The sequence below is a fragment of the Montipora capricornis genome, chromosome 5 (assembly GCF_036669925.1).
Source record: "Montipora capricornis isolate CH-2021 chromosome 5, ASM3666992v2, whole genome shotgun sequence".
Lineage (NCBI taxonomy): Eukaryota > Metazoa > Cnidaria > Anthozoa > Scleractinia > Acroporidae > Montipora > Montipora capricornis.
Window position 1 is genome coordinate 3,916,830 of NC_090887.1, and position 13,513 is coordinate 3,930,342.

Consider the following 13,513-nt stretch of genomic DNA (forward strand, 5'->3'; position numbering starts at 1 on the left):
TCTCTCTGTTAGTTTTGAGAACTAAGTCACTGGTTTGCAAGTACTTTTAATGAAGAAAACAATCGATGTATGTTCATACAAACCTCTTTCGCATGTCTTGCAGGTCAGTGGTCAGAGCCAGTATGGCCATTATCTCACTTGCCACAGTGATGTCGAACTGAGTCTAAAGGAGACAAAGGGTGACGCAAAATCATGGCTGACATATCACCATGCTTGTACTTTCCACAGCGTTTTCTTTGCAGTGTTTCTAATTTATACTTGAAAGCTTCGCAAAAAGCCGCTCTTATTTTAGCGCTCGTGAAGGATCTTCAAAAATCGCGCATGAATCGAACATGGATGACGAAAAAGCAAAGTAAATTCCAAGAATAGAGAACTGCACCAATGATCACAATCGTGCACAATTTATTGCGTTCGACGTTAGGAGAACGCATCCTATTGGCGTCGCTTCTTCGTGGATGCTGTGCGACTTCCAGAGTTTGAACGCCATCTTGGACTTGCTGACCACTCGCCTCGATTTCATGGGGAACTCTATGTAGGGGAACATGCGCCGTAGAGTTCTTATAGCCAAAAATTGGCTATTTGCACCTTACGACTCCTGCTCACTCCTCGTGCTAACATGAATACGACAATTAGAGAAGCTTTTCATTGTTCTTCACGAAAACCAACGAGGAGACACTGTTTCACGGTTCCCCAGAGCTCTTCTCTCCCCAAGAGAAGAGCTCTGGGGTCGAGATTGATCCACTTTACTAATCCGTGATTAATACCGCCTGCGTATAAGGGAATCTTTGTTGACAAGTCATTGTTTACATTTTGTTTAATTAACATACGAGTTTGCTCACAGAAGGGATCTTGCTATTTACAAATTGCCTACAAAAGGTAAAAGAACTTGTTAAACTTAGTTAAATCTCCAATTTTAAGCCTTTTAGATTTGATAACGAGTCAGTTATTTGCCAACAAAAACTGATAAATTCTTGGGTGGAAAAGGCGCTGAAAGTGGAAATGGATCGGGCATACGCTACGGAAGCCTGAGAGCAACATCACCCGTTCCGCCCTCGAGTGGAATCCTCAAGGGTTCAGAAGAAGAGGCCGCCCAAGGCAATCCTGGAGGCGGAGTGTACAAGATGAGCTCGCCAAGAAGAACATCACTTGGTTAGAGGCAAAGAGAACTGGCAAAAATAGAGTCAGGTGGAGGTCCATAGTTGACACCCTATGCTCCCCATTAGGAGCGAAGATAGCCTAACTCAATAATCCAAAGGCGCTGATAATCCCATACATTCCTTGTAAAAATCTCGAATTTTCAAAGCATCGTTTTGCTAAGAGATTATGTGGTATATCGCATTCAAATTTTCAGAGATAGCTCATTGTGCAATGTACTTTCAATGTCCAGTACTTAATTTCGGGTGACTGATTACAAAGCGATAACCTTGTGCTAATGAAGCAAAAAAAAACTGATATAAACAAAGATACCCCTATTGTCTGCCATGTTGCCTGACCAATCGAATCTCACCTGTCGGGTCATGTTCTTTTCAGTGGCTGACTGACCAATAGTGATCTTTCTTAGGAATCTGTCATTTGTGTCAATCACTGCAATAACAACAATCAGGCCATGTGACGTGGGTAAAAGGGACTGTACGCAACATATATTTAAGTACGAGTCTTTTAGAGGTGGTAACCAGCTCCCCCTCCCTCAGAGTAACAACCGCTCCTGGATAAGAACGTAAGCTATGAACGGCGCTCTCCAATGGCAATTTTTCCCCAAAACTTCGGAGATAGTTCAAAATACATTAGAAGATCGCTTACCAAGTGTAGTAAAAGCTTCCTCAACTCCTAAATGGTAAATAACTACTTAAGTATGGTTATCGCAAAAAGTGAATCACCTCGTTGGAAGGTTATTGTGTCTGGATCAATATCCAGTCTGGCAAACTTGCTGATTTCTTCAGCTGTCAATTCATTTGGGTCCGTTTTGTCAATACCAAGTTTCTGAGAATAGAAAGAAAGAAAACGGTAACTTAATGTGGCTTTAACCAAGCAGTAGTCAACTAACCAGCTCCAAGTACAGCCTGTGTTGAATAACTTTCCAGAGGCTAACTTCCTTCACCGACTCGTTTGATACTGAATTTTTATTGGACAGGTCTACCACCCCCTCCCCCTTCATATTTATCATTCATGGCCCGGCAGGTAATTCCACACTACAATCCCTAACTGAGGATAACATGCCCTTGGATGCAGGATTTCCAGTGACTACCATAATGTTGTAATAAGTGCATTCGGGCACGGAGACCTATTTTTTGTGTTACCTGCAAAATTCCTACCACTGTCACAATCACCTTCGCAGTTTTTTATCCTGTTAAGCGGGTGAGGTTGATGTATTTTGCACCCCGTTGAGAGTTAGGAAAGATCAAAAAAGTAAAATACACAAGTACCTTCAACCTGGTAAGCATGATATTGGAAAACTCTCTTTTCCCCTTTTTCTCAGGGACAAGCCTGTTGTAAAGAGCCTAACAACGAAACAAGGTAACAGCATTTTAAGTCACAAAGGAGTGTTTTGATTTGGCATTGCTATATTTGGTGATTGGCTTAAAATAGCCACGCCAAATTCTTAGTCAATCAGAGAAACACGCAAAGTCAAGCGTGGATTGCTCGCGCGTAGGGAGGGCTGTTTTAATTTGCTTTATTTAATGATTGGCTGACTTGATGCCTGTGTTGTGAAAACCGCTGAAAGCCGAAATAATGCATTCTGTTAAGTCTTGAAGTGATCATCCCAGGGTATCCACTTATGTCCAGGTTTGACCCTTATTAGATGCACGCCCAATTTTGACATCCAACACGAAGTGTCCCTTTAAGTCTAAGCATTTGCTACCTATTTTCAACAATAAGGTAAGGGTAAAGGTTAGCGTTATTTTTAGCTTTGGGTAAATGCAGCAGTTAATCTTCACTTAAATAGCAGCATTTGGGGGACACTTTGTGACATAAATTGTCTGTATTCTGAGACACAAGTGATGTTGAAGTTGGCTAGAAGAGCAAGGGGACACTTCGTGACGCTTATTGAAATCCGCGTGCATCTAATTAGGGTCAAACCTGGACATATCTAAGGGTATCATGCAAAAGGAAAAACCGTGTTAATGTTAATTAACGTCCCTAAGTATTTGACTTCATTGTCCTGCTAGATTACACACTTATGTAAGATTACAGCTTTACGTTGCTTTGACCTTTGTTTATACCACTCACAAGAACCAAAAAAAAAGCAAAATAAAGAGGTTCTTAACTTACTCTCAGTCTGGATATGTTTTTAGTACGTTCTTAAAATTTTGGTTAATCTCAGCCTTAACGTTCTTATAAAAAAAGAGAGTGCATTACATCCGATAATAATGGAAGAACGCATACCACATCCGACTGAGTTGATTCATGAAAGATTCTCGTATCAATGGCAGCAGCTGAAAACAAAACGAAAACACAGATAATAAGAGAAAAGGCGTTGGGGATCTTGGCCAGTCACAAGGCGTAATACACCTCTGTAATAGCGGTATTCTTGTTTACAAACATTGACGTCACATTTCTTTAGATATTCAAATATGCCAACCACTGAACAAAAGAAGTCATTGTTTCAACAGCCAATTAGGTTCTGGTTGGCATATTAATAACAAGAGGCTACGGGTAGCCTTCACTTTGTTCGAAGGATTTTTAGCCGACTCCCTTTAAGTCCACAGTATTTCAGTGGGGTTATTTACGTTACAATATCTTGGTAAATATCCAGTCTCAATTCCGCAGTCCGAAGTCCACAGTCCACATTCCTTGACCCAATGACAGGGTTAAGTGCGATCTTGGATACTTGTTTACATTTAAAACTGTTGTTAACGGCATTGATTCCAATCAAAACCAGAAAATGAATGCTTTGCAAGTCTCTACCATGATATTTAAAAATATTTAACACCTTTTCTCAACAATACTGGGAGAATTATAAAATTACGATATCTGTTACAGAGTCATACGAAAACCGGATATTGCATTGCGTGTAACGAAAAAACAAAAGCTCGTTTCCGGTCATGCACACAATTCTCTAATACATATTTCCCCGAAAATCTGTCGCGTAGCCTTCCGTGGTTTAGTGGCCATCGCGATTGATTGCCTCTGAAGGAAGAGATACCGAGTTCGAATCCCACTTGAATTGCCTTCTACCAGACAGAAATCTTACGCATGCGCAACCAGAGCGCGATCCGAAAAATAAAAATAAAAAAGTCCAAAAACGGAATCGAAAACCATACCTTGTTCTTCGAACAAAAGTAGCAATGGGTGACGTCACGAGAAACATCGCTATACCACCGTAACACACCAATTAGGTTCCAGGTCAACACAAAATAGTCTTTTGCTTCAGCACGTGCATGGCACAAACAAAAAACTAGATCCTACTCAGTCATGATACATAATGCAATGTGTCTTTTTCTTACTGACATTTTGCTCAAGAGTTGAAACTCACCCAAAAGATTGTTCGCTGCTGTGATAGCATGAATGTCACCAGTCAGATGGAGATTAAACTAAAATAAAACAGACGAACACTACAATTTCAGCTTTATTAAACGGCAGTGATGTCATTTACGTGGAAGCACTAATCCAGGGATGTAATCTAGGAGCGCGGGTATCGTTCGGAAGTCGCCACCGAGCTGCCAGATAGGTTTAAGGTGGGGGTGGGGTTTTTACTAAAATGGATCCGCCATAGTCACATGGGGCACTTTATGACAAATACTTAACATTGTATGAAGATCGATGCTACGCGTATAATATAAAACGTCAACCTTCTCGAACATAATTTATACCTAACCATTGTCGAACAAGTGCTTAAATAGTGCATGTAGACTGGTACTCAACACCAGAAAGACAAGAGCGCATGGCCATGGAACCGGTTTTCGTTTCCATGTTTGCCATAATGTTGTTCGCTATGTATTTGTCATTTAATATCACACCGACACCACCCATCTGTGGCGGATCCATTTTAGTCACAACCGTGGGGGAGGGGGTTGGGGTGAGGCTCCTAACCCTCTTCCCCATTCCTCTCACTTACTGCCCTGTTGCCCTAAAAGCAATTTTTTTCTATCCCTAACCATTCTGTGCTCAAAAACATTCGAAATAGCAACCAAGCATTTAAGAGGACCGACGGTGTACTGAGGTTTTTCTGTAATACAATTCCACTGCGTACAAACTACCGAAAAATTAACCATTTACATGAGAAGAAGCCCACAGGAAGTTTCCAACTTTAACATACTCTTCATGTTTTAAAACAGTATGTTTCAAGATTTGAGCCGAATTGTTTCCCGTTCATTTCTTATCTTGGTATCTGGACAACGAAATTGTCATTAAGTTGGATGCCTGACAACCAGTGCACACAGTAATCTGGATCTCAGGGTTGTCAATAAGATTTGAAGTAGGTGGAGAAATTGTGAAAGTAGACGACACTGGGAGCCGTAGGCCCCCGCATAGGCAAGGGTCTGGGGGCCGCCCAGGCCCCCAGCGGTGCACAGGGGAAGAGCCCCGTTGGGGGTCCAGGGGGCCAAGCCCCCGGAAGCAAAATGAGTTTGACTTATTGACATTGACAAAAATTGCCTTTCCTCAGAGAGGTTTTAACAAGTCTCACTTCCTGAAAAGAACATTAAGGTATTAACAACTAATCAGCTGTTCTATATATTTCTTCCATGTGGAAAACGAAGACAGTCCAGCGGTAATCCAGGCAGATTTGTCACCAGTCTTTCTCTTCTGTCCATTCAACATGGTGAACAGCAGAACCGATCGCGTTGTTTTTCCGTACGCGTGTTGAGTAAATTATAATAGAACTCGTTTAAAATCACCCAACAAGGAAAAAGGGGACAAAATATCACCAAAAACCACTTTTATTGATGACTGCCTTCAGGATATATGTTTGACGTAATACTGCGGTAATTTTGAAGAAGAGGTTCCTCAACTAACTGTTGGCCAACCGGTGGTAAGCAGTTGACCTACCTTCTGAATGGCCCACTGCTTGTAAACCAACAGTTGGCCGGCAGCTTTTGGAGAGAACTTTTTTTCAAATGTTCAACAGGGGTTGGTCTGAGGCTGGAACAAAGTCATACTCAGTGACTTGCATTCGCTCTTTCTTGATACGATTTAAGCAATAATCTATTTATTACGCTTAAGGTAAAAAGCCATTATCCTCAGATTTGTCCTGATGAAGACACGAGTGACGAAATGTTGGGGTCTTGAATCACAACTAAATGTAAGTTACATTCGTTATTCTTCAAACCAGATTAGCATCAAATCATGTCTGAATATCAATCTGGTTGCTGTGTGAATGTTTGGTCATACCTCCTCCATAGGAATGACTTGAGAGTATCCACCGCCAGCTGCACCTCCTTCAACAATAAAGGAAGTTTATAAGTTTAAAAGGAAGTAAACTCGGGTTTGAAGATTAGTATATGTAATCGCGTGGGACCGAGAATGATTAAGGATTCATTTCACGCGTATTTTTAAAGCTTTCGCAAAATTGCCCGAGTCGTGAAGCGACGAGGGAAATTTGAACAACTTTGAAAATACAAGTGAAATTAATCCTTAATTGCACGAGAACACATTGCAATTAATAAAAATTAATGTTCAGAGCGGTTTAATGTTTAGAGCGAAAGTAATTAGCGAATTGCTTTGGTTTTTGCATTACTTCACTCATTGATTGGTTCAAAGTTCTCGCGCCATTTTTCAAACCAATCAGAAGTGAAACCAAAACCAATCGTGGCTTACGCGTGCACATTTTCCCGCGATTTGTGTCGGCTACGTGTAATTACTTCGAGTTTTGATTGGTTTACTGGGTTGTCTCCCTCCTTTTTGATTGGCCAAAGTAATTACTTGGGTATTGGTTTTACGACACTCGATCACATAAAGGGCAAAATAATTTAGAGAAGCCCGCTCAGTGCCGCGACAAGTGACAATCAACACGCCCCCATTCGGTTAAAGTTCAACTCAATTAATCGTTGCTGTCAACGGAAATAGCGCTTAAAATGTATTTTATATGTGGAACAAATTTGTTTAAGCTGGAAGAAGATTCTCTTGTAAATTCGCTTGCTCTGGATATGTAACTGTTAACCAATCAGGATCAAGTAATCATGCCCTCTTGATTACCAAAAGTGGCCTCGTAATAAAGGAAAAACGTCCTCCGTCTCAACCAATCAGCATTCAGTAATTTTGCCCCGTATTTGATAAAACTAAATAGAGACGCTTGCCAACTTTCATTTTGAACCGACTTGACTTATAATGGTCATTCCAAATGTTAAGGAACGACCAAGGAGTATGGTAAATGGTTTATTGAATTTTAGACTGGAGAGAGGATCAGAACCTTGGTGTCTAAAAGATTCATTGAAATTTGCAAAAAAATATTTGGAATGCTGTTCTGTAGAAAGTGTCATCCAAAGTAAAAAGTTGGTCAAAGCATCTTTAAGGTAAGTTGCATGAATTTGAAAAAAATGGCACCTTTTCTGTCTTTGCCTTTGAAACAACAAAAGACAGTTTTGAGTACACAAACTGCATCATTTCAGTTCTTATTAATAAAAATCATAAAAATATGTGCAACACCTTTACACAACATTAGCACTTGCATAGAATTCTTAGTTTACTTGGTAATAATTTGCCACTTAACAGTCATTATGTTTTCCAAACAGACGACAAAAAAGCAGTATGTTTTAGCGTTTCCGTTTTAAGAGTGTTAGTCACACTCTTAGCCATTTAGCACCAAGAAACTTATCAATGCATGGTATTTCGTCAGTGAACTGATCAATAACTTTGATCTTAATAATTAAGATATCTATTGACATTATCAGTGTTGTTAACAACATTCACCTTTGATGCCAAATGTTGGTCCCTGAGAAGGCTGTCGAATACAGGCAAAACAGTTCCTTTGCAGGTGTGCCGACATTGCTTGTGATACACCTATGGTTGTTGTACTTTTTCCTTCGCCAAATGGAGTTGGGGTCATGCTAGATAGAAAAACCATCAGTAAAATACCATTTTTCTCATGAAAGGAAAGGAAAGGAAAGGAACCGAACTTTATTTAGGTGTCAAGTCTTCTAGCACTGAAGCACTGTAATAGGCCAGTTTCGTATTCTAACGGTTCAACTGGATCTAGCATGAAATGGAGGCTAATGCCGGCAAATTAAGTTGCATTTGAAAAGATTTGCCTGCATTAGCCTCCATTTCATGCTAGATCCAGTCCAACCGTTAGAATACGAAACTGGTCTATTGGGAACACTGTAAACTGAAATCAACAAGTTAATGCAAATCAGATAAAATTTTGGTTGTTTAGAAGAGGGGAAAACCGGAGTAGCCAGAGAAAAACCTCTCGGTGCAGAGTAGAGAACCAACAAACTCAACCCACAATACTTGTCTTTGAAAATCATCAGCTGCCATAAAAATGTTGTTTTTATGCACAGTCCTTACTTCCATGATCCTTGGTCATACATCAATAAAATTGAGAAGTGTACCATGTCTCTAAATTTGATATCGTTTTGTAGCAGCTTCCACTCATTTGAAGTCAAGCTCGTTGCCCTGTTGTTAAGTCTTTTGTTTTTGGCTTTGGCAGCAAGACAGTGACACATTGTAATTCATCTGACAAGGACTCCACCATATAATATTATTATATCCTTACCCAGCAACGACAACGTATCTCCCATTTGGCTGATCCTGAAGTCTTTCCAAGACACTCAGGGAAACCTTAGCCTTCTTGTTTCCATAAAGCTCAATCTATAAGAAAATTTAAGAATCAAAGGCACCCATTTGGTAAATAAATGGAGTGTCAACCTCGTTTCCAAGGCTTTTCTCGGCCCTACTCTGGGTGGTTGCTGGAGTGTTGGAAACCTAGGAATGGACAAGTAAGATGGGAAATTGAAAAGGTACCAATTATGGCTGATCTACCTCTTTTCTTTTCACACAATCCCCACCAAAATGATTGTGACACCAAACCATCTTTGAACCCCCCTCCCCCGTGACAATGTTGATTGCATGAAAAGTTTCAGGATTCCTGGAAAAATGCCATACTCTTTGAAACATTGAATATGGGGAAGGGGTGAAGTGCTATGCAGTGTCAAGTGGGATTGAACCCCCAAAAAGGCCCACCCCTATTATTTTTTTTAACCATGACCCAAAAGGTAAAATCCCTTTTCAGACAGTTGATAAATAAGCCGGTTAAAAAAATATATACCCCCAGTAATTGGTTTGAAGAAATGAAACTGGTTGGAAAAAAAAGTTAGATGCTTTGAAAAGAAAATCAAACCAAGAATCCTCAATGACCGTGCACACTATGGTGATTATCGTTCGTGTGCAAAGAAAACACTTTTAATGAAAGAGTATGTCTAAAGCAACTTTGCCTGTGGCCTTTTATGTGGCTGATACAATTTGTGATGTACACCTTGTACAATAATGACAATGCATTGTCCTGACATGGGATTGGGCTTTCTTTGGAGTTCCTTTATTTTTTCTTTCTTCAGTTCTACAAATGTACACACTCTGTCCTTTGTTGCCATACCAAGCACGTGAAATGAATCTCACCATTTTGGATTTTTTAAGCCTTCTCAGCTCAATTTAACCAGTTACTGTAATCAGGTTTATAAAAGGTATACACCTAATTACAGTTTTCTTTTGGGGTTTATTAGGAATACATCCGGTGATTTAAGACTTCAAACAAACAGAAACCATCAACCATTAACTGCCTAACACAACCTTTTTTTGCCTTTGATGCCGGTCACATTTACCCCGCGAGCAGTTGGTTTCTCCTATGCTTCCCAACTTGAAGAAAGAAACCACTGCAAGCAACCGTTAGTTTCTTTGAGCGAGTCGCCGTCCAGTGCCAAGGACAAATAAATTAAATTTGAACCAGTAAGACGAGTAAGTAAACTTGTTTTGGCACCTGCGCGTGCATTCAGCTACGTAACTTCTGCATTTGGGTGAGCCTGCTGTGTAGTGATTACCTGAGAACACAAAGTGATGTCATATGCATCACATGGGGTGTGACGTACTTCACACAGGCGCGATGGAATATCAAACGGTTGCTTGCAGCGGTTTCTCTCTAAGGAAGCGTGGGAGAAACCAACTGCTCACAGGGTAGTCACGTTTTTCAATGGGCTCAACTTACAAATATTCTGACAATTTTTGCTTTTCAATGACAGGGTACAGTACTTCCTTGTCCACTTAGCTCACCTCATGTTCAAGAATAGTAGCTTCTTTCGCTACTGTAGAAATTTTCTTGGGCATCTGTTCCTTGGAGATATCAATATCACTAGCAATTGAAAATAAATTAATAATAAAAATCAGTAATACTCACAACGATAAAAAAAGCACTCAGTTTTTACATACTAGACACAAGACTGAGGCTTGTGCATGATTTCCCAAAAAAGATAATCTGCTCAGGTAAAGCAAAGAGACGATGCAAATGGTCTCACAGCAGCCATATCTGGCTGGAAAATGCCCACGCCAGCTAGACAAAAACATAATAAGGATAAAGAATTTGGTACTTTCTGTATGTCCAGAAATTCAGGTAATTAGATGCATGCTCAATTTTGATATCACACTCCCTTAAGTCTAAGCATCGTTTTCCCACCTTTTTCTAGCAATGAGGTATGTATAAGCTTTAACATTGTTTTTTGGAGAGGGTAAATGCAGGTGATTATCTTTACTCGAGGAATGGAGTTTGGGGGACACTGCAACATTAATAATATTGTCTGTAAACCCACATGTGAGTCAGGGCTGTCAATAAGGGCCGGTAGCCGGCCAAAACCGCTGGCTAGTAAGCCATCTTCAGCTGGCTACTTTCATCTCATTTTACCAATTATCAAGATGAAAAAACTTAAATTTGTTAAATATTGTTGAAGAAACTTTCAAACATTCTTGTCCTCGTTTTGAGTGGAGGCAATATATTTTACGAAATTAATTAAACTAGTCTAAATCACCAAAAAAATGCTTGGGCTCAATAGTTAATGCGAATGGTGTGAAATGCCTAAATAGTTCCCAGTCTTGCACTTAATCTGACGAAACAACATGGTGTCCAAGAATGTGCCAAGCTCACTTTCATGGCTGCCAAATTTAAATTCTAAGCCTTCTGTACTTTCAAATTTATTGACAGCCCTGCGAGTGATGTTGAAGTTGGGGAAAAGAGCCAGGGAACACTTTTGTGACACTTAAATGGCCATGCATCTAGTAATTACAATGTACCTGCATATCTGGACGGATGGGGATGAAAATTAAAAAAAGAAAAAGAAAACACAAAAATAAGGATGGGGTTTGGATGACCATAAATGGATGGTAATAACAACACGGAAGAGATGACGAAATGTGGACAAAATTGATGGAATAAGGACAAGCATGGTATATGAATGGCAGTCTAAGAAAGCAAGGCAAATAGCCACATTTGGAGTCCCAATATTATTTAACACTCCAAAAAATGAACAGTATTCTTGGTCCAAAAATTTCATTTCTTCGTTCCACTTAACAAATTGTCAGCAATTCCAGAGGGAAAGGTTCTAACTACAAATAGAGATAGAACAAACATTGCATCCCCTCTTTTCCACTTTCAAAGCTTCCTTTTTTGTAACCCAACTAGAGACGGAAAAAAATTCACATTATAAAAGTATGTGAACCAATGTCCTCATCTGACCTACCAAGCAATGGATCAATGAAATCATCCAATTTTTACTGGTTAAGTGGCATTAGCACCCATGATAAACTTTGCAAAAATCTTGGTTTTCACTTGCCATATCAACAACTTTTTTTTTTTGTTTAAACTGAAAGAAAAGAAAAGGTTTCCACAGGAATAGACATCAAGTCTGGGACACCAACATGATGGAATTGATATCATTTCCTGGTCTTATCTACTAATCAGTACCTAGGAACAGGTCTTTTAAGATTGAGTGGCAAATAACGGATGTTCCAAGGACCTCCCTGTGAAATGAACCAATTAGAAATAAGACACAAAGTAACTTGAAGCAATGGATCTAAAATGTTTGTCAAAGAAGATGGGTTGAGGTACTGTGCTCTGGGTTTGTTGGTCACCACCATTCTATGGGGAATAAGGTCGTCTGGTCCAATTGCATGTGCGTCCTCTCTGTCTATACTGGGGTAGTACAATTCAGGGTTTGCATAAGAGCAGCTCTTTATTGGAAATTAATGGTGCACAACAATGTAGCAAAACAAGATTGTGCCACACTGGGAACTTTTTATTGCAGCTTGCATTATCAAGATCCAGAAATTACGTTTATTGGCCGAGGTGTTTGGAGACCATACAAGATACAAGACAGTTTTCCACAGAAAAGAAAAAAATGTAACAAAGTTAAAATTTTACCACAAGTGTTGTTCACGTCCACCAAGTCCGTTCTGACAAGCCTTCTTCCAATCCAACTTATCTTGGCTCAAAGGGATGATTACATATCAGTTGTAGGTTCCGAAACAAGTCATGATGCGCAAGTTAGATATTAATCAAGTACAATGTAGTTACCAACAAAATCAGTCAGAAATCATTTTTATTTCAGTTCAACACACCTTCCAAAGATACAATCATAAAGAGAAACATTACATGACAAAGAGCGGTTATTAACATAATTTTTTTGCAATAATAATAATATTGTTATCTGATGACATGCTTGGCTTAATTATTATAATTAAGGCAAGCACATCATCAGATTTCAACTCTTACAGATCCTTATCACTGTGCCTATACAATGTTGTTCACCATCTGACGAGATTGATCCTTGGGGAGCAAAATTGTGAGAGCGTTAGCCTTTCACCTAATTGTTCCCACTCTTAAGATGCAAGCTGGATCAAGGTTAACGTTATTATTAGTCCAAGACTATGCACAGAAAAGTTGGAATCCGGATTCTCTGGTTTTGCCTAGAATTTTTTTTGCTTTGAGATGATTCATTGATTTGGGTTAGTTTCTACAGTGTCCTTTTCCCAATTTGTACCGCAAGCATTGGGTACCTGAATTAATAAAATAAGAAGTTATTCCAGTTGAAAATGTCCGTTCTTTCCTGCTAAGTAATGTTTCCTGAGAAAGGGAAGGACCTGGACAAAATGCTGCACAACAAGAAGACTTTTTTCTTTGTCTTAAAACCAAAATGAAATGACTTCGACTTATTGAACACAAAAAGAGCATGACATTTTCATCTGTGTGAAATTGGAATACACAGCAGTAAATTACCACAGCACAATCTAAAAACTAGGCTGATATGAACAAAGCCACAAGCAATAGCTTAATTACCCATTGACTCCTATGAGTGAGATTTTTACTATATAGACGATTTTACTGGTCAAGGGTTTAGGGGTCAATTGGTTAATAATCACTACATCCGCTCAAAAAGTACCTTGTAATAAGTTCCCTTTGACCCATCGACTCCTACGAGTGAGACTTCATAGGCTCTACTCTGTCAATCGAACAGCTGACAGACTAATGGAGTGAAAACCACACAAAATGTATCTTTTCTCAGCTGAAGTGATGACTAAACCATATGTTATTGGAAAC

General features: G+C 39.5%; 1 protein-coding gene across 1 annotated transcript in view; it reads right to left on the reverse strand.

Moving 5' to 3' along the window:
• The window catches only part of LOC138049169 (C-1-tetrahydrofolate synthase, cytoplasmic-like), a 47,664-nt gene that overhangs the window by 18,170 nt on the left and 15,981 nt on the right, over positions 1 to 13,513 (reverse strand). The window contains exons 13-23 of the mRNA XM_068895336.1: positions 11,882 to 11,937; positions 10,201 to 10,279; positions 8,654 to 8,748; positions 7,849 to 7,985; positions 6,331 to 6,377; positions 4,475 to 4,532; positions 3,385 to 3,434; positions 2,424 to 2,498; positions 1,878 to 1,980; positions 1,508 to 1,584; positions 84 to 163 (exon numbers count right to left, since the gene is read on the reverse strand). Coding sequence (XP_068751437.1) covers positions 84 to 163; positions 1,508 to 1,584; positions 1,878 to 1,980; positions 2,424 to 2,498; positions 3,385 to 3,434; positions 4,475 to 4,532; positions 6,331 to 6,377; positions 7,849 to 7,985; positions 8,654 to 8,748; positions 10,201 to 10,279; positions 11,882 to 11,937 — 857 coding nt within the window. The remainder of the gene's footprint in view (positions 1 to 83; positions 164 to 1,507; positions 1,585 to 1,877; positions 1,981 to 2,423; positions 2,499 to 3,384; positions 3,435 to 4,474; positions 4,533 to 6,330; positions 6,378 to 7,848; positions 7,986 to 8,653; positions 8,749 to 10,200; positions 10,280 to 11,881; positions 11,938 to 13,513) is intronic.